The sequence below is a fragment of the Podarcis muralis genome, chromosome 3, assembly GCF_964188315.1.
Source record: "Podarcis muralis chromosome 3, rPodMur119.hap1.1, whole genome shotgun sequence".
NCBI lineage: Eukaryota > Metazoa > Chordata > Lepidosauria > Squamata > Lacertidae > Podarcis > Podarcis muralis.
The window spans coordinates 27,819,328-27,840,711 of record NC_135657.1 but is presented as its reverse complement, the minus strand read 5'-3'; the positions used below and the strand labels follow the sequence as shown (position 1 = coordinate 27,840,711).

Below are 21,384 nucleotides of genomic sequence, written 5' to 3'. Positions count from 1 at the left end.
TTAAAACTTTGTACCAGCAAGTTTCAGAATCTCACCCTCAGTGGTCACCAATGAATCCCTTGCTGTTGTTTTCTCAAGGAGGTAAAACTAGGCTTCTTTTAGTTGGCTTTAAAGTTGCAGCAATCACCTGTCTATCATTGCACCAGCAAGACCTAGGAAAACAAAAGCTTTTATGCTGAAGAAAGTAGGTGTGGTTCTCAAACTTGATTACGCATTTGACATAAATCCATAGGCGCCTGATAGACCCATAGTGTAAGTGGAGGACATGCTGCTGAGCTGGCCCTTAGTCAAGGCCCATTGAGCCAAGCTACTACTCCTTCATGGGATATGGTAGCATATAACCTATGCATTTGGAAATATCTGCTATAGAAGTATGACTTTAGATTACTTGTGGGTGATTGCATGTCTTCATATCCTCTCAAATTTAATACTCCATGTATGTAAAAACATACCATTTTAGCCTTCCTTCACATCCTCTTTCCTAGTGCACTAATTTTCCACGGACAGGTAAAAGGTAAAGGTACCCCTGACCGTTAGGTCCAGTCACGGATGACTCTGGGGTTGCGGCGCTCATCTCGTTCTATAGGCCGAGGGAGCTGGCGTTTGTCCGCAGACAGCTTCCGGGTCATGTGGCCAGCATGACTAAGCCGCTTCTGGTGAACCAGAACAGCACACAGAAACGCCGTTTACCTTCCCGATGGAGCAGTACCTATTTATCTACTTGCACTTTGACGTGCTTTTGAACTTCTAGGTGGGCAGGAGCTGGGACCGAGCAATGGGAGCTCACCCTGTCTCAGGGATTCGAATCGCTGACCTTCTGATTGACAAGCCCTAGGCTCTGTGGTTTAGACCAGAGTGCCACCCGCATCCCTTCTTTATATGGAAGCACATTCTAACATATGATTGTCCTGCAAGCTGAAGTGGTACCACATGGTTGTTCTGAATGTGTAGTTTAATTGGGATGGAATCCCTGACCAATAGAGGTTCAAGTAGATTGGGAACATCGTGTAGGTGAGTCTGTGCTGACAGTAGGGCTCTGATTGAAGGTCCAAGTGCACTCTTTCAGTGCATACAGTTTGCTTTTGAGATGTGAATGGGTATGTCTGCCTGTGCTGTTCTCTCACCAAATTGCACTACACACAGGGATTAGCATAAGGGCCTTGCATGGCTGACTTGTGCTATGGAGAAAGTAGCTACGTTGTTGTTGTTCTGCCATCTACTTGACATAGGAATAGCCTGGTGGATCAGGCCAATGGACCATCTAGTCCAGCATCCTGTTCTCATAGTGGCCAACTAGATGCCTGTGAAAAACCAGGGAACTACTTATTTATGTACCCTGCTGCACCTGATTGAACTTATAGTTTATAGATCTGGATATTACTGGACTAGAACTGAGAAACATTACATCTGAGTGATCCAAGTGTTGGATAAGTATGCAGTATCCATCACCTCCTGGGAAATAGAAGGGGAAGAAATGGAGGCAGTGAGAGATTTTACTTTCTTGGGCTCCATGATCACTGCAGATGGTGACAGTAGCCACGAAATTAAAAGACGCCTGCTTCTTGGGAGAAAAGCTATGACAAACCTAGACAGCATCTTAAAAAGCAGAGACATCACTTTGCCAACGAAGGTCCGTATAGTTAAAGCTATGGTTTTCCCAGTAGTGATGTATGGAAGTGAGAGCTGGGCCATAAAGAAGGCTGATCGCCGAAGAATTGATGCTTTTGAATTATGGTGCTGGAGGAGACTCTTGAGAGTCCCATGGACTGCAAGAAGCTCAAACCTATCCATTCTTAAGGATATCAGCCCTGAGTGCTCACTGGAAGGACAGATCCTGAAGCTGAGACTCCAATACTTTGGCCACCTCATGAAAAGAGAAGACTCCCTGGAAAAGACCCTGATGTTGGAAAAGATGGAGGGCACAAGGAGAAGGGGACGACAGAGGACGAGATGGTTGGATAGTGTTCTCGAAGCTAAACTGCGGGAGGCAGTTGACTAAACTGCGGGAGGCAGTGGAAGACAGAAGTGCTCTGGTCCATGGGGTCATGAAGAGTCGGACATGACTAAACGACTAAACAACAACAACAACAAAATCCTGTTCTTGGATTTTTATTTTTATTCATTTTTTTGCAGATGCTGTGTCAAGCATCCCATATACATTCCTCCAAGTCAAAACTGATTTTTGTGTCTTTTATTCACTGATGATATTTGAAAGGCTTGACCCTAAATCATTACTCCTCTTTTACTGTTAAAAGTGCTGCTTTGAAATGTGTTTTCCATTATGTATTGAATTACTTGCAGCTGAGAATTGGCTAGGAGATGACAAATTCCTTTTGTACAGTAGTCCCACAAGGCTAATGTTGCTATTCCTGCATAATGAAAAAAAGTCATGTTTCAGTGCTAGAATTTAGGATTCTCTGCACCTATGCAATGTTGTATGCAAGACTTCGAGAAAGAAGGCTCCACTGGGTTTGATAAATGGTCAGCCATGTACTGCATGCCCCTTGAACTGGAGTATGGTCCTGAAGCGTGGTCATGCTAAACCAGACCATTGTTGTTGTTTAGTCATTTAGTCATGTCCGACTCTTCGTGACCCCATGGACCAGAGCACGCCAGGCACTCCTGTCTTCCACTGCCTCCCACAGTTTGGTCAAACTCATGCTGGTAGCTTCGAGAACACTGCCCAACCATCTTGTCCTCTGTCGTCCCCTTCTCCTTGTGCCCTCAATCTTTCCCAACATCAGGGTCTTTTCCAAGGAGTCTTCTCTTCTCATGAGGTGGCCAAAGTATTGGAGCCTCAGCTTCACGGTCTGTCCTTCCAGAGAGCACTCAGGGCTGACCATTAGGATTAGCTTATTTACTATAGACCATTAGGATTGGCTTATTTACTGTTACAGTGGTACCTCGGGTTACATACACTTCAGGTTACATACGCTTCAGGTTACAGACTCTGCTAAACCAGAAATAGTACCTCGGGTTAAGAACTTTGCTTCAGGATGAGAACAGAAATCATGCTGCAGGAGCGCGGCGGCAGCGGGAGGCCCCATTAGGTAAAGTGGTGCTTCAGGTTAAGAACAGTTTCAGGTTAAGAATGGACCTCCAGAATGAATTAAGTTCTTAACCAGAGGTACCACTGTATCTGCAATGCATTTGCAACAAATATACTGCTCTGAATTGCAGTCTCCTTTCTGCTTTTTCATACAGGATTAATTAAGATTGCTTACTTGGTGGTAAAGATCTGCTATAATTTTGGAGTCTGAGATATAATCTTGGAGTCAATGATATTTTAAACAAGCCAATCAGAAATGGTTTTGAACTTAGGAGACAATCTTAACCAGAAATGTGACCTGTTTTAATCAGAGGTTGGGGCTAAACTATAAATCATATTCATGCTTACTTGTGTTAGATTCAGTTAGATGCAAATTCTGGTCCTTGGTACACTATGAATCAGCTGTTTTAAAGGCCATGAATAGTGGGTTTACTTTGATTACACTGAAGAGGTGATAATGGCACTGTCCCATGTTTAATGCAACATTGTTAGATGTCCTTTCTCTTTTGTATTAAAACATTCACCTAGTCTTGAGCAGAAATAAAAGGTTCAAAGCTTGTCAGCATCAGTTTTATAGATAGCCATTGAAAAAAATAATAATGAGATATTGGGTATTGTAAGGCTCAAGGGCTGCCTTGCCAGACTCATTTATTTCCATTCACCTTTTGTCTGAATTGCAGACAGAAGACATTCAATTAAAATGTGTCACCTGTTATGTGTGATCTAATTTGTATTTGTAAATGGTACAGATTAGAGCACCAAGCTTCACATGCTCCCAACTTTCTGAAACATGTGCAGAACAGCTATCTCTTTGGATTGGAAATTTTGGGTGTGTTTGCCTGCAAGAAAATTCATTGTTTGCTTATGGTTCATGGTACTGTATTTGTATCTGGTATTAATATTTTTATTCAAATCACTTGTACACCACCCTGGAATCTGTTGAGATAAAGTGCAGTTTGGAAATATTTTAAATAAAGCAAATAAGTAAATGATGTATGCTAAGCTGGTCCAAGTGTGCTTATTAGATGCATTTCAAATCAAATCTATCCTTAACTAATTAGTATACGGAGTATGTGTAGACCCTGATGTACAAAGGTTAGTTACATTTTCTCCAGCCATCAGTAGCTATAACCTTTTGATGCAGACGTGCTGGTTTTTTCCATCACCTCCATCACCATATTTCAGAAACCTTGGACTGGATCCAGAGAGCTGCTTAAACTTACTCAAGGCTCTTGTGCAGGCTTTTATCTTACTTTTCATTGAACAGCTGATCCCCATGCTGTATCACAAACTGCTTTAGAAACTCCACTCACTTTCAATAGTAATTTGCCATGGGTGTGAGGTGGGTGGGGACGAACTTGATGCTAGTTTTTAAGTTCTTTGGATCCTGGCCATTATTATTTTCCTGTTATAAATATATTAGGCATCTGGTTGGCCACTGGGAGAACAGGATGCTGGACTAAATGGGTCATTGGCCTGATCCAGCAGGCTTTTTTGTGTTCTTACATTCTTTCTTCTCTGAACTATCAATTGCATTCCTTATATACAAGTGTAAGCTGAAGACAAGAGAGTTGGTGCCTTTTAAGGTTTCCTATGCTATACTCAGTAATATGCTTCAGATTGCAGATAGCTATCAGGAGACAAAAACTGACTTCCCTTGCTAATTGTTAATTCAGCAGTAGAGCAGGAAAGCTTTAATGTGAGCCATAGCTTTTATCTTTTTTGATGACTTAGGATTCTGTTTTTTTTTTTTAAAAAAGCCTGGCTAATGGACTTGCATTTTGCATCTCTGGATTACTTTCCCCCCCTTTATTGTGACTACCAATGTACAACTGAATAATTTCAGACCTATTTAGCATGGCCAACAGGCTCCTGTAAATATAAAAGTCCATGTTTTCATTTTTCTTCACACAGTTTTTTTCTAGTGTGAATTGCAGTGTTGTAAGTAGGTAATAAAACCACAGTGTAACTTGATTTTTATATAAGCAACTGTTTTTCTTTCTGTGGAATTAGGATCTAATTTGTGTGGACCCAATACAATAATCCACCTGAGCCGTGCAGATTACGAAATAATGCTGCATAGTTTTTTATCCAAATAAGATTGAAAAAAGTTGCCTCATTTAGATAAATGAATGTTTATTCAACCTGCTTGGCATTCTTGTAAATATATACAACATGTGGGTCTTAGTGTGTTTACATTACCCATTTAGAGTATTGTACAATGAAGTTGCGTGTCCTCTGATACATTGCACAGCTTTTCACACACACACTCACACACACCGCAGTTCACATCAGCACAGCTTCGTTAGTACAGTGGTACCTTGGGTTAAGTACTTAATTCGTTCTGGAGGTCCGTACTTAACCTGAAACTGTTCTTAACCTGAAGCACCATTTTAGCTAATGGGGCCTCCTGCTGCCGCCGTGCCGCCGGAGCACAATTTCTGTTCTCATCCTGAAGCAAAGTTCTTAACCTGAAGCACTATTTCTGGGTTAGCAGAGTCTGTAACCTGAAGCATGTGTAACCTGAAGCATATGTAACCCGAGGTACCACTGTATCAAGTTTGTCACTATTGAGCAGCATTGACACGCCCTTTTGGATATGCTTCTGGTGTTACCTAGAGAGGAAGAATATTTATGTTTGAAACGCCTTGGGAAATATGCAAACTGCCTTATCAATAAAACTGTCTTGTACCCATTTCTTTGAGTAATGGATCAGGTTTACAGTCTAGTTTGCATCTTTGTCACTGGAGGCCCAAGTGGCCTCTGTGGGATGGAATGTCTTTCATCAGCTAAAGCTGGTGCACCAGCTGTGCCTTCTGTGAACAGTGAGGCAATTCATGCTCCCTTATCACATCAAGGATTGACTAATTTAATATATCATCTGTGGGGCTACTTTGGAAGAAGGCTCCAGAAACTGAAGTTAGTTCAGAATAGAACCACTAGGCTACTGTTTGGGACTGGACATTTTGCAACAGTGCTTAATAGAGCTGCATTGGTCTGCAGCCCATTTTCAAGTCCAATCCAAAGAGCTGGTGCTTATCTGTAAAGCCCTGCATTGTTTTATATTCAAAGCCATACATTGCTTGATGCCTAGGTTTTCTTGTTGGCATCCATCTGTCTCAGGAGAGTATGCCTTCAGGGATAAAGTCAAACTGTTGGAGAGCTACAGTGCTTGCTGTGGCTGTAGAGACCAATACAGGAGAGACATGCTTTATTGCAGGTGGGATAGATAAAGGCATCCAGTATTGCTGCTGCAGGTGCACCATGGAGTTTCTTCCCTCTGTGTTCCTTTCAGCAGTCATTCTTCCTCTGGTCACTACTGTGGATACACAACCTGTCTGTCTCCAGGCACTGCAATCTTCTGAAAAGGATTTCCATATGGTGGGGTTAATGTTGCAAGCCTTCATGTCATGTCTGTAGATGCAGAGTTAGTCTGCCAACAGGCCTAGTGCCTGCAGCCAGCTTCCATAGAGCACATCCTTGGGGATCCTGCCATCTTCCATTCTGTGGACATGATGAAGCCAGAGTAGACATCACTGAGACAGAAGTGACAACATGCTGGGAATGTGAGTTTGGGAGAGCACATCTTGATTTGAAATGCTGTCCAGCCATGTGACGTCAAAAATCTTCCTGTTGCAGCGCATATGGAAGGCATGGAGACATCACTTTTGGTGGGTGTAAGTTGCCCATGACTCACTTCCATAAAGCAGTGTGCTCAGCACACAAGTCTGGTAGACCCTCATATTGGTATTGGGCATTACCATCACATTCTACCCTACCTTTTTGGAAAGGTGAGACAAGCCATTGCCATAGCAGCCTTGCAATATGATTGTCTCTCTCAGTGTCAATGGAAAATTTGCTAGTTATGATAGAGCCTGGATAGACAAAATTGTCTACCACCTCAAGTGAGTGGTCATCAGTGCTGATGCATGGAATGTTATTGACATCCTGACCCAGGATATTGGCATAGCTGTCAACTTTTCCCTTTTCTTGCGAGGAATCCTATTTGGGATAAGGGAATTTCCCTTTAAAAAAGGGAAACGTTGACAGCTATGGATATTGGTCTTCATCAGGCTGATGGGTGAGGCCAAATTCCATGGAGGATTGGGCAAAACATTTGATAAGTCTCTGTAGAGCTTCCTTGGAGTGTCTGTCAAGGCTGCGTTATCTGCAAACAACATCTTATGGATAAGAACCCACCACACTTTTGTATTGGCATGGAGACATGCCAGGTTGAACAGAAACCCGTCACTCCTTGCATGGATGTACATACCGTCATCAGTTGAACTGAAGGCATGCAAGAGCAACAGGGATTAAAATAAGCCAAAGAGAGTTTGAGCAAGAACACATTGCTGCTTCACGCTGCTTTTTATATGGAAGGCGTCTGAGGACACCCGTCTTCCTGGGCAGTGGTGTGCATGTCCTCATGGGAGGACATGATTATGTTGTCATGGGCATCCCATCTTGTGGAACAGTGTGAAGAGTCCTTTTCGGCTGATGAGGTCAAAGGCCTTCACCAGGTCTATGAAGGCAATCTACAAGGAGTGTCTCTGCTCTTGGCTTTTCTCCTGCAGTTGGTCCAGTGTGAAAATCATGTCGACTGTTGACCTCTGAGCTCTAAAACCACATTGCGACCCAGGATAGACCCTGTCAGCAAGTGACTGCAGTCTGTTGAGAACAATAAGGTGCAGTACTAAGCATGGTGATTCCATGGTAGTTGTTAGAATAATCACAGTCACCTATGTCCTTATAGAGGCTCCAAATGCTAGGGTTGTGCATATCTTGTGGCATGGATCCCTCTTCCCAACACTGCAAGAGAAGGCCGTAGAGGTGTGTCATGAGGGAGGAATTGAGGCTAGCTTTCAGCACTGTTGGGATTCCATCCTGTCCTGGGGCTTAACCACATGCATGAAAGATGATGACATTTTTCAGCTCATCAAGGGAGGGAGGAATACCCAGCTCTTCCAGGACAGGCAGAGTCTGGATGCTGTCAATTGCTGTGTTGGAGACCATGTTTTTCAGGGAGTACAGCTTTTGCTAGTGTTCTGCTCTGCCCATTGTTTCATCTGCTTGCTGCAGTCTGTAAAGCTCTCTCCAGAAAAGGTTTTCAACAGTGCAGTTTTCCTGACTTTTTCAGAAATGAGTAGGCAGAAGACGTTTAAGATCAGACTTTTCTTTCTCCTAGATGAGCTATCTCCACTGGTTAATGAGCACCATCTGCCCCTCATTTCCTCAACAGCACCTGCAGAAAAAAGCCTTCCTGGCCATTGGACTCACTATTAGTCTCATCTGCTCAATCTGCTGGAGCCTGTCTTTGCATGCAGGGGATAGGCAAGTCCCTAAATCACCAAGGGTTTAAGAGCCATTGGGTACTCTCACCTTGTTTAGTCGGCCAGTCAAAGCTGTTTCCTGGGATGTGGCCGCTGTCATATGCTGATAGCTTCTAGGTGCCACAGGTGAGGGCTGAGTGCATTGTGGGGACCAGGGTGAATGAACTACCCAGATCGTCTCCTTCCAGCCGTCACGCTGTGAAGATCCCTCGACCTCTGGTGCGACGTAAATCAGTGACCCAAGTCTGCTGACATGGGACACTTTACTTAGCAGAGCAAACTGCGCGATGAAAGAGGCTTGAGGCTTGTGGAGACATACTAACAAACTACGGATTTATTAAACATAAATCAGGACAAAGAAACATGTCGTCTCTCTTTGCCATCTCTTCCGAGAGAGAAAAGCAAAAGCAAAACAACACTGCAGAAATTCCGCTTACACCAGCAAACAGTGCTGGAATGTAAATAGACATGTGACATGTAACATGTCTGTAACTAAAGGTGGAATGGAAAATTCCCAAAAGGTAGCACAACATGTCTTCCAACAGAGGTACTGCCCCTCCCTTAATACTCCATGTCCTGAGATCATTGGTGAAGGCTGTCCTTTAGGTGTCCAACATCTGACTTGAAAAGAGGAAGAGAACATTTTCAGTGATGGTACCCTGATTATTGGGATGCAGGTGGCGCTGTGGGTAAAACCTCAGCGCCTAGGGCTTGCCGATCGCATGGTCGGCGGTTCGAATCCCCGCGGCGGGGATGAGCTCCCGTCTTCGGTCCCAGCTCCTGCCCACCTAGCAGTTCGAAAGCACTCCTAAGTGCAAGTAGATAAATAGGTACTGCTCTATAGCGGCAAGGTAAACAGCGTTTCTGTGTGCTGCGCTGGTGCTGGCTCGCCAGAGCAGCTTCGTCACGCTAGCCACGTGACCCGGAAGTGTCTCCGGACAGTGCTGGCCCCCGGCCTCTTAAATGAGATGGGCGCACAACCCTAGAGTCGGACATGACTGGCCCGTATGGTCAGGGGTACCTTTACCCTGATTATTGGGCTTCCTCACTAGGGAGGCTTGCCTGGCACCCACTCTGTTATCTTTTTGGTGTCGGATAAATATTTTAAAAAATGCTTACAGGCTTTAAAGTTCTGCCTGTTAATTTTAACTGCTGCTTCATTGCTGGTTTTATTGTGATTGTTTTGTTTTGCTGTATTGCACTGATTTTATTGCTGATTTCATGGTAAGAATAGTCCTATGAATATAAGTGGGGCTTGCAACAAAATGTTGCAGTGTGAAGTTTATTGCTTAGTGTTCGAAAAAATAGCCATGCACTCCTGCAGGACACATCGTTCCATTCCTGCTTCCACCTGGCTTTCTGTGACTAGCCAGCATTTTATGATCACTGAGCGCACACATTCTGCAGCGAGTCCTCTCTTTCTTAGCACCCCATTTCCAGATTTTTGTACTTCTAGAAATACCGAGGCTTCCCCAGCATACTGATTTGATATGGGTAGTGCTGTTTTATCTGTATAAATGTAAGCACTTATGCCTCAATACCACAAATAGCAGGAATATTTCCTAATACTTTTGAATTTGTGTAAAGCTGAAGTTGTTGAATTTTATGCTGTGCCCATTTTTTTCACTTCTTTCAATTTCAAACAATCTTGAACTTTTACTGTTTTATTGGAAAGTTTCATCATTCCGTAAGATATTTTCTTCCAAATGTTTTAAACACACCTTTCTTTTTTTGTCTCAACTCCAGGAGTGCGCCTAGACAGAGTACGTGGAGGTCGACAGAAGTACAAGCGCAGAATAGATGCAGAAAATAGCCCATACCTGAATCCTCAGCTAGTTCAGCCAGCCAAAAAGCCATGTAAGTAAATCAGTTGGTGGTTTTTTCCTTGGTACGTATACATGAGGTTGCATCCCAGTAAAGCAAGAAGCATCCAAAACGAATCATATGCATTATGTTCCTTATCAATGATGATTTTGTAAACTATTCATATCATCCGTATCCTTTCTCTGAAGAGTCAAGAAAAGACTCTTTTAAGGGTGAGAGCTTGCTAATGCACAATTTATGCAGTGCAAATTTTACATTTACAGGTGATCTTTATTTTCAGTGGTACATAAAACAGCTCATGCTGTGATCATTAGTTCATTGAAGCTTCTAGTCTCAGATTTTACAAGAAAGTGATTTTTGCAGTTTTCACTAACTAAATGAGTTTGACTGCTCAACCTCCCAATGAAAATACATTAGGAGCCTCATTAATTTATAGCAATAGAAGGCTGACACACTACTAGGTAGTATTAGATTAAAGCAGGAAAGTGCTACACCTACAACATGCATAGGGAGGGTGTTAATGTTCTCATATGCAGCTGATATTAAAAGAAAGAACAAGATACAGTTTGATAAGCTAAAGGCTCATAAAGCCATTTGTACAAATCATGCAGAAGCTGCTAATTCTCGAAGAAACAAGTTGGGTAGTCTACAAAAACAAGAATTAGCAGCTAACAGCACTTGTGAATTCTTTTGTATGTCACTTTTAAAATAGCTGTTTTGGAGTCTAAGCAGTGGCAGAAGCCTCCAAGCTACAAGAGCCTTCACTTTGGACAAGAGTAGTAAAAGGCTCCAAGGATTACCCTGATGGCACTTACCTGGTTGTGTAAAAAAAAAAAGCACTGTGTTGTTTTTCACCTCCCATTCCCCAGTAGGGGACACTACTGTGTGCATTACGCATGAGCATATGGAGACCTGGAAAGCAAATAAACAGAGTTTGAACTGTAAGCAAAAGGGCATTTTAGCTATGTCAAAGGGAAAAGAAACCAGTTTTACATAAAATTAAAGCTTAAGTGAACATATGGCATCGTTTCCTTTTGCCTTTCCAAAAAACATTATGCTGATTATACCTTCAATTGTCCAATCTGGCATCTTCCACACAGTCTGGATAAGCTGTTCCACCACTCTGTAAATACAATCTAGGGTTGCATTAAGCAGATTTTGCGCATTATAATAAAAACTTTCTGATAATACAATAAAATTCAATAAACTCTAATGCTTAATTTCATTAGAGGTTTAGATTTTCTGGATGCACAGATTGCCAGCTTTTCATTTGTTTTATATTGTGCCATTGAGTTGAATTGCTGACAGCTCGGCACATGCACTCACAATTAAGCCTTTTTATCACAGACATAGGTTAATGTGTCCCGGCTGAAAATGTGAGGAATTAGAAGGGTGCAATCCACCAGTAAGTCGTCTTGGGAATGCCCCATTAAAATGAACAGGCACTGTACAAGAATACTACTCTGCTCTTTCACAGCTCCCATTCATTTCAAAGGGAAATATGTAGTATAACTTTTCAGTGAATTGTCTTCCCTGTGCCTAGCCAAAATCATTGAGATATTACACAACATGCAAGAATTTAATGAAACACATTTTAGAGGATTCTATTGCTCAAGATAAACTAGCTTCCGGTCCTCACATGCAATCCTTTATTTAGATATTTATTTAATGGCTCCCTGGTCATTTTTCTTAGCTCATCCTGTAAGAAACACATATAGCATAACTTCTTTTCGGTTCTTTTGCATCCGTCCCAGCAAGTGTCAAGAGTGAAACAGTGAAATCACTTTGACTAAAGAAGTAGCCAGGGAGATTTTCTGGGTTCTGACAGATAGTCTGAGCACAACAAAGGCAGTGGAATGAAAATTGGGTTTTATTGATTCTAATTAGGGAAACGTTAAATAAGATTTACCTAGGAACCGTGCTTGTGGCTATTCTAACTGATGCGCTTCCTGAGCACATTCAGAATGCCCCTGGATTTGTACTTTCAATACTGACAATGCTTTCCCCCCATAGCGAAATAATAGAGATTAGGAAATGTTCACAACACACACTTTTTTATTATTATTTCCTTTCTTTTCACCACAACCCAGTGGTCTGCCTACAGGTCTTGTCATGTTGTCAGAACAATGGGTATGAAAACTCTGTGAACCTTAAATTAAACTGTACAGCATCCTGAATCACTGCACAAAGGGAAATGTTTAAGGGAAAAATAGAGAATATTTCATTTTCTACCACCCCACCCCTAAATATGCTGCTCTCATCCATGCTTTTTTTAAATAATTAACTTGGTGAGTCTTTGGCACTTCAACAAATTTGTTAAAATAGTTACTAGATTTCAAAATCCAAGCAACTCACATCTCCTCTGTCTGCAAACATTTTATTACGAATACTAGACAAACCTTGGACTTTAAGAAAAGAAATATTTAAGAAAAGTTGTGAAAATATTTACTTGTTTGTTTTGATAATTTTGTTATAGGAAGCAACCATGGGTAATAAAACAGTGAATTAATGGAGGAGTGTGTGTGTGTGTGTGTGTGTGTGTGTGTGTGCGCACGCGCACTGCAGCCAACAGTTTAACATCATCACTGAAATCTGTTTATCAAGAAATACTAAAACTGCTATCTGTCACCTTTAGATGAGATAAATAATACCCATTAATTAGTCTGAGAATAGTAGAATGTTGGGGGGATTTTGTTTGTTTGTTGGTGTAGCTTTAGTAGTTCTTATGAAACAATGAGCACATGACTCCAGGTCTGTTGCTAAGTACTGTAATACCAGATCAGCTTTTGAATTTCCCTCCTCTGTGATTTGAATACATAATCTACATTAACTAGAATGGTCAAACAGTTGAAACAATCTCTGTTCCAGCATCTGTCCCACATCAACTTTCAGTCTAAGAGTTCCTCCATTCACTTGTGAACAGGACGCTTTTACATTGTAATAATAATAAACAAACATACTTGAAGTGGTGTCTTGTGTTTGGTTTATGAGGAGCTGACATTTTTTAAATTTGTGACATACCTGTTTGTAAAAGACTAGAGACAGAAATAGATAAGAACTCCCGGATAAATTATACAATAGAACATTTAAAGAAAAATCTTAGAATGAATTTCCTCAGGTTTTATAGCCGTTGAATGCAGTTTCTGAAAACACTTGAACTTCACCCAGTGACAATTTGAACCTTGGTTTCTCCCATCCTATGCTTCACAACCTCACACTGGGTCTCATGAGTGGTATATATAGATTTATGTGTTCACACCTGATCCCATTGAAGTAAATAACATTCCCAGCAATTCTGGTAGATAGGGGCTATATCCCCAGACTAGCAGTGACATATGCAAATGTTATACAGGCCAAAACTTAATATTTATGGATAGCTCAGTTGGTAGAGCATGAGACTCATAATCTCAGGGTCGTGGGTTCGAGCCATATTTTGGGTGAAAGATTCCTGTGTTGCAGGGAGTTGGACTAGATTCTTAAGTGGAGTCATGGAAAATACACTGATTAGTATTAACATATGTTCTGATCTATATTCACAGATAACAAGATTGTCTCTCATTTGCTGGTGGCTGAACCAGAGAAGATCTATGCCATGCCTGACCCCACTGTGCCAGACAGTGACATCAAGGCCCTCACCACTCTTTGTGACCTGGCAGACAGAGAGCTGGTGGTCATCATTGGATGGGCTAAACATATTCCAGGTACAAAATCTATAAACAAGTATATCTTACGAGATTTCAGTCTGTTAAAAACCATTACATAAAAGGTTAAATAAGAAAATAATACATGTGGGACATTAAATGCGGAGACCACAAGGTAATAATGACTAGTTACGCTGCCTCTCCTTTAAACTAGCATTATATGCTGGGCTCACCTTGGTCCCTGTGAATTGCACCCCTGCAGATAGGGTTTTATTTCTTCTGGTTCTACCTTAGCAAAGCATGTAGGTTAAAGTCCTTTGTGACATGCACATCCAACAAAGTCTTAATGGTCATAAAGCACTTGTGTGAAAACTGTGTTCGTTTAATATTTCCACATGCTGCCCACATTCCACAGAAAATAAACAAGAGAATTTTGTCTTTTTGCTTATACGTCTTGCCTCAGGCAACAGTAACTGGAAATAACATTTTGGACGGAGTCTGTACATATCAAACAACTTAAGCTTTCAGTTTAAGGTTCAGTGGAATTGTGCCTTCTGCCACACACGCACCTTCCCACACCTACCTCATTTCACTTGGTTTGAATTTGTGTTGGCACACCTGTGTCCTAAAGCAGCTGACACTGTAGGCAGCCATGAACCATGAGTACAGGTGTACCTTAATGTCTGCAGACAACATAACAGTTCTAGATTACATGACCAGTATGATCTGCAACCAATGCTTTGATTTTTTTCAAATAAATATTTAGCACTTCCTCCTTTAACAACCTTCCTTGTCTTCAGGGTTGGCCCAATACATCTTGCTACCAGGAGTGAAGCAGCAATTTATTTATTTATTGTGTTCATATCCCACCTTTTTGGCCAAGGAGCTCAAGGTGGCACACATGGTTCTCCTCCTCCTTCTGTAATCCCTGTAGCAACCTAGGAGATGATTTGTGACACCATGATCAGCTCCTTGGTTTGAGGAACTGAGGGCTATTCTCCACAGGCTGTTGGATTGGGCATTCAGACGAGAAATACGCACAGTGCCTGCTTATTTGGCATTGTTATTCACTTTGCTAAGAATATGTGCACAGATGCTTACCCCCCCCTCCAGTGTGTGGGTAGGCCTAACTGTTTCAGAGTAGCCACATGAGTTGTGAAGATTTCAAGAGGATTTGACAAAGAACATAAAATAGCTTCTGAGACTTCTTTTTTTTACTGCTCTCCTTAATGCTAGCTTAACACTTTGGATCAGGCACTGTCTCTTCCAGTGAATTTGAACAATGCAAGGCGCAATCCTGAATGATTCTAATTACTTCTCAAAACCAAATAATAAACAACTATCAATACACATCTAAATCATAATTTGCTTAGAAAGGAGGACAGTAACACACGTTCTGAAGCGCTCCGCATTTTCTTCACAGAAGAAATTTAGTTGTTCAGAGTTTGCATCACAAATGGCTTATAAACGAGCTTTTGAATCATGAGCAATGTTTTTCTGGTACAGTTAACTTATTTCTGTCTCCTTAAACTAGTTTGTCTTTATGCTTTGAATGCTACAGTAATTTCTTTAATCAAATTGATGGAAGTCCCTTTCCCAGCCCACACTGAAACCAATTTATTGGTCATGATACGCCAGCTATGTTACTAACAGTCGTAACGAACTGTCAGGCAATATCGCAGTGAAGCTAATTTGAAGTCATTAGGTGTGCAGCGTTCAGGCAACAATTTGTTACAGTGGTTAGGAACACAGCTGACATTTCTGAATGGCTTTGTTCAGAGCAGGTCTAGATGAGCCCAAGCAAATTGTAAACTAATTTAAACATCACTCTGTATTATACTAGCTACTTTGTCTTACACTGGTTGCTAATAAAGCACCCCAGATTAAGTCAAAGCTAGTTAAATAGGTGAGTTTGAGTTTCATCTCTGGACAATGCCTGCATCAGTCTTACCAATATGGGGGCATTTGCCCTAGAAGTCGGTCAATAACGCATCATGGTGATTGCCAAATATATTTTATCAGTTTGATTTGTGTTGCGAATACATGACATAGGTTTGCTTGTGGGTATGGAAGAAACCAGGCAATCTAGAGGGAGAGAAAACAATGGTTCATTCCCTCAGTTAGCAGCGAAAGCTGTTGGATGCTTAAAGACTGGCATTCTAAATTAGAGACCAGGAATCTGAACCAGTTGTGAGCTGTTGAGGAATACTTCAACAGCAGGCCCATGGTCAGAGGCAAATTCAAAACCCGGCTTATGGTGGTATATTAGCTAAATATACATAATGGTGTTCACTTGGCTAGAAGGAGATAAGAGATTGAATTGAGTACAGAACCTTCTGGTAGCCCTTTTTGAATGCAAAGTTTGTTAAAATTTTCACTTATTGGTTGGAAGTAAGTCACCAAAATACTGAACGCATAAGGGCAAGATGCAAAAACCAGTGCTCTCAATGTGGTTACTTCAATTTTTAATGATGTAGAATTTGAGTATCTACATTGTAACTTTATTTATGTATTTTATTAAAACTTTGGGTACCAGCATATTTTATTGCATACATTGCATTGCATACATTGCCATTGTGGGAGATCTTGTAACCAAGAGGCAGGATACATATTTTCTAAATTAATAAAATAAATATAGATAATATTTTTTAAAAACATAGTATAGTTATTATTTATTTATCTTAATGTCCTTTATGGAGTCATTTAAGCAAATGTAGACGTGATCACTTCAGAATAATTCTCCAGGTTATTACAAATAAAATAAAATAAAATTAGTTCCAACCATCTTATTATTCAGGAAAAGGATAACTTTGCCAAAATGTGTGCATCTTCACCTCCTTTAATGCTTTAATGACAGCTTTCCATTTTCCCTTTCTATGTGTTGGTACTGAAAAGTAGAAGGGGGCAGTACTGTTACAGCAATTTATGTTAATGGAAGTCATCATGTTTGACTTTGCAATCATGGCTCTCCTATAGTTCCTTAAAACTTAGTTTCTAAAGGTATAGAATTTTTAACACATGTTTCTATACATATCTATTGAAAAATGAGTCCCATTGAGTTCAGTAGAGCTGACTCCCAGATAAATGGTATAGGATTGCAACCTAAGGAGATTTTTCTGAGCATAATTTGGAACCAGTAAATGTCCAAAGCATATTAGAAGCTTATTCAATCTGGTGTTTTATCTAAAAATTGATCAATTTTCTCATGCAGATAAATTTAATTTTACAGCAAATCAAGAAAATTTGATTTTAAAAAAAAATTAGAAGAAACACTGCTTTATTCTTTATTCTGTATTCTGTCACCATTTCCTCTCATTTCTCAATTTTGGAGTAATTTCTTAAAATTTTGAATCAATCCCTTGAATGATTATCAATTTTCTGGTGCCCACTTAAATTCCATTGATACTACTGTGCTGCTCAAGCTTTTTTCTAATGAACAAAAAGCTATAGAACTGGGCAGAAACATACCTTTTCCAGAAAGGAAACACACACACATTTATATATGGATTGAAAGGCTTTATCAGTAAATAGAATTAGTCTACTTGCATTAATAAATCAAACAAATGAAAAGTGTTGTTGTGAAACATGACCACATCTTATCTGTAGAAGAAAATGATCACAATGGTATTAGGAAATTCTTGACTTTAGTTACAGGAGCGTAAAGGCACAAGAACAGATGATGGTGCCCTAATAGCCCTTTTTAAGAATGACAGGGCCCCACCATTAGCATCCTTTTATATCCTTGGAAATTGCTCATGCCTCGCTTTTCTGGTTCCTATCTGCCTGACTCTTTTTTATTTCTCTTTCAATTTCATCCGCGCTCGGATAAGCGCATGCTAACACAATATGATTGAGCTGTAAAATGGAACGCTGTCGCCTCTAATCTCTTTTATGTAGATATGGAGGTTCTTCCACACTCCACTTCATTCTTTCTCCATTGTTGGCCTTTATAGAATGGGTTGCCGAGTAATGGAAGCTCACACTGTCAAATATTAGAGCTAGGTTTCACAGGGTGTGATAAGAAGATTATCAGCCTAGCAGTCAGATCTATTGTTGTTCTTTGTGTCAGATTAAAATATTCCTATGTACTGTAACTTTGTTAGTAAAATACTACAGGTATTTAGGAAGGCTGTGTTGTTTCCAATGAGACAATGCTTACATTAGTAGATAAATCTGTGAGTAAGATGTACAGAACCTAACTTAGATACTGAAAGCATATGTTAGTTTTATTGTGTGTTGCGTTTTGAACACGGTAAGTTTTGCTTTCGGACATCTTAAAAGTATAAAGCCCATTTTTTATCCATGAGATGAGATTCTGCTGATGTCTGACCACATTTTCAAAGTCACTTAGGCATTGTTTCTGTAATGCAACTGTCTCATTGGCATTCTGCAAAAATGCGCAATGCTCTCCTTTTACTAAGTGGAAGCAGGAAACATTAAGCTCTTTAAATGTGCATAACAGGAAGCTTAAGAGACAAAATGTTCTCTGTCGTTTTGCAGACACAAAACTCATCAAGTTAGACCAAAGTCCTTGCAATGTTTTACACTTAAAATTAATTTTAATTTGTACAAAAACATTGAATCTGGATTATTCTTCCAAAAAACAAAACAAAAAAACCCACCTTTTTATGTTGTAAAATAAAACCAATTGCCATCAAGTGCTTTCAGATTTACCTATTATGCAATTATTACTTGTCTAGCATTGCCTGCTGGTACATTTAGGTTGCCCAAAGAGGTACTAAATATAGGGAGAGAGACTTATAATTAATTGAAAGACAGCAACCACTATTGAGACATAAAGTTGAAAAATAAGTTGTACAAAGTATTGTGGCATTTTAAAGATGTGGATTATAGGGGTTTTTGTTTTTTGTTTTTAAAAAACCCTTAATGTGCCACAAAATGATTTTATTCTTTGCAATTCTTTGATTTTTCTGCAAAAGACACAAAACACAGATATCCCTCCAGAAATTTGCATAGCATATCTTACAATCTGACATACTAAGTACAGTGAGTTTCATTTGTGTACCTGCAAGGAAGCAGGTAAGCTATCTTGAAAGAACATATTTGTATGCTTGTGACCCCACAAGAGAGAAGTTATAGAGGGACACCTGGAAAAAGCATCAGGGAGAAAATAAGATTGTAGTTGGGAGTGGTCATTAGAACATTGAGAGGAAGTTTTCATCCGTTTGCTGATGTGAACACAGCGGTTGATTAGATGAGGGCCAATAAGCTGTATTTAAATGTTGTTATTTCATAAACTTCTTACACCACTTGATTGTAAAAACAAACAAACCTCAAAGCGGTTCACAAAAAGATGAAACAATAAATTATCAAGAAAAGATTCACAACAATAGTTTAAAACATACAAAAAGTTAAAATACTAAAACAGCTTAAAATTCACATCAACTTTCTAAGCATCTGGGTAGCCTTGCTTAACAAGAATGTTTTTAGCAGGTGCCAAAAAGAATGCAGTGAAGGCACCTGCTTGCTCTCGATAGGCAGGGAAGATGGAGGCTCTTTGGTTTGGTTGTTACCATGGCTAGAAAATAGCCAAGTTGTTCTGGATGGAGTCACACTCCCTCTGACGGAGCAGATACATAGTTTGGGGGTATTCCTAGATTAAGGTTACCAGATTTTTTTCAATGAATCCAAGGCCTGGTTATAGGGAAATGTTTTCACCTGGCGCTTAAAGATATGTAGTGAAGGTGTCAAGCGAGCCGCTCTGGGGAGTGCATTCCACAGATGGAGAGTCACCACAGAAAAGGCCCGTTCTCGTTTGGCAACCAGACCTCTTGTGGAGGAGGCACACAAAGAAAGGCCTCAGATGATGATTGCAGGGTCTATATCAGTTCATATCGGGAGAGGTGGTCTTTGAGCTATTGCAGTTCTGAGCCATTTAAGGCTTTATAGGTCAAAACCAGCACTTTGATTTGGGCCCAAAAAACTAATTGGCAGCCACTGCAGTCGGGCCAGGATTGAAGTAATGTACTCAACCCGTCTTCCTTTAGTGAACACCTGGCCACTGAATTCTGCACTAACTGAAATTTCTTAAGACGCATTCCTATGTATAACACGTTGTAGTAATCTAACCTAGAGGTTACCTGAGCATTGATGACAGACGTTAGGCTATCCCTGTCCAGCTAAGGCTGCAGCTGGGCCACCAGCCAAAGCTGATGGAAGGCACTCTGCACCACTGAGGCCACTGAGCCTCAAGCAACAGCAAATGATCCTGAAGTACACCCAAGCTACATGCCTGCTCCTTCAGAGGGAGTGCAACCCCATCAAGAGCAATTAACCTTCCATCCACCCTGTCTAGGGTACGACTCACTTAACAGTGCCTCAGTCTTATCTGGATTGAGCTTCAGTTTGTTGGCTCTCACCCATTACCGAAGCAAAACAATAGTACAGCACATCCACTGCCACATCTACAGATATAGAGGAGAATTAAAACAGTGTGTCATCAGCATATTGCTGACACTTTATTTGAAAATTCTGGATGGCCCCACTTAGCTGTTAAACAGCATAGGGGATAAAATCGAACCTCCCGGTTGAAGGCTCCAGAGGCCAAAGAAGACTCCCCACACCATCACCCTCTGGAAATGACCATCCAAGGAGGACCAGAGCCACCACAAAGTGGTGCCACCCACTCCTAAGTAGGACAGCCACTCTAGAATGATACCGTGGTCAAGGAGAATTAACAGGAGACACATTTCCCCTTTCTTTCTGCTGACAGAGTCAGGAGCATCATATAGGGTGACCAAAGCAGTTTCTGTGCCAAAACCGGGCCTAAGCCCTGATTGAAATGGATCTAGAAAAACTGTTTCCTCCAAGAACGCCTGGATTTTGTCTACAACCACCTGCTCAAGAACCTTGTCCAAGAAGGGGAGATTGGCAACTGGATGATAGTTAGTTAGATTTTCTGAATCCAGGGAGGGTGGTTTCTTCAAGCAAACAAGAACCACCCCCTCATGCAGGGAGTCATTAATCAACTCCCTGGTTCAACCAGGTCAATAGCCTGGTGAATGCAAACATTTACCCTCAAAATTGTGTTACAAACAAGTCACAGCAAGCTAACTTTGGTTCCTCCACCTCCTTCAGGCCAAACTGTACAAGAGGCTCCTCACTACCTGGAAAAGCTCTACAGGAGGCAACAAAGTATAGGCAATGATTTACATGGGTATTACATTCCCGACCCCCACACTCATTAGTATGGAAGTTGAAGTCCCGCAGAATCATCAGTCTGGGAGTCCTCAAAACCACCTTTGAGACTAGCTCTGTCAGCTCCGAGAGGGAGACTGCTGGGTATTGAGGCCAGCAGTAAACCAGCAGAATCCCTAATCTGTTCCGATTGCCCAATGCTAGGAAAACACACTCTAGATTCCCCACAACTGGACAGAAAGCCTGAAGAGAAAGAGAATTTCTATAGACAACAGCAATCCACCCTCTTCAACCTTTAAAGTCTGCCCTGATGCTGAACTGTGTACCCAAATGGGCACAGCTGGGTGAAACCAACTCCACCCTGCTCACCCACCCAGTTCTC

General features: G+C 41.0%; 1 protein-coding gene across 20 annotated transcripts in view; it reads left to right on the top strand.

Annotated features, from left to right (window-relative positions):
* The window catches only part of ESRRG (estrogen related receptor gamma), a 466,084-nt gene that overhangs the window by 394,369 nt on the left and 50,331 nt on the right, over positions 1-21,384 (top strand). For all 20 annotated transcript variants that reach the window (XM_028724635.2, XM_028724630.2, XM_028724637.2 and 17 more), the window contains 2 exons: positions 10,126-10,236; positions 13,743-13,904. In XM_028724635.2, the coding sequence (XP_028580468.1) occupies positions 10,126-10,236; positions 13,743-13,904 (273 nt within the window). The remainder of the gene's footprint in view (positions 1-10,125; positions 10,237-13,742; positions 13,905-21,384) is intronic.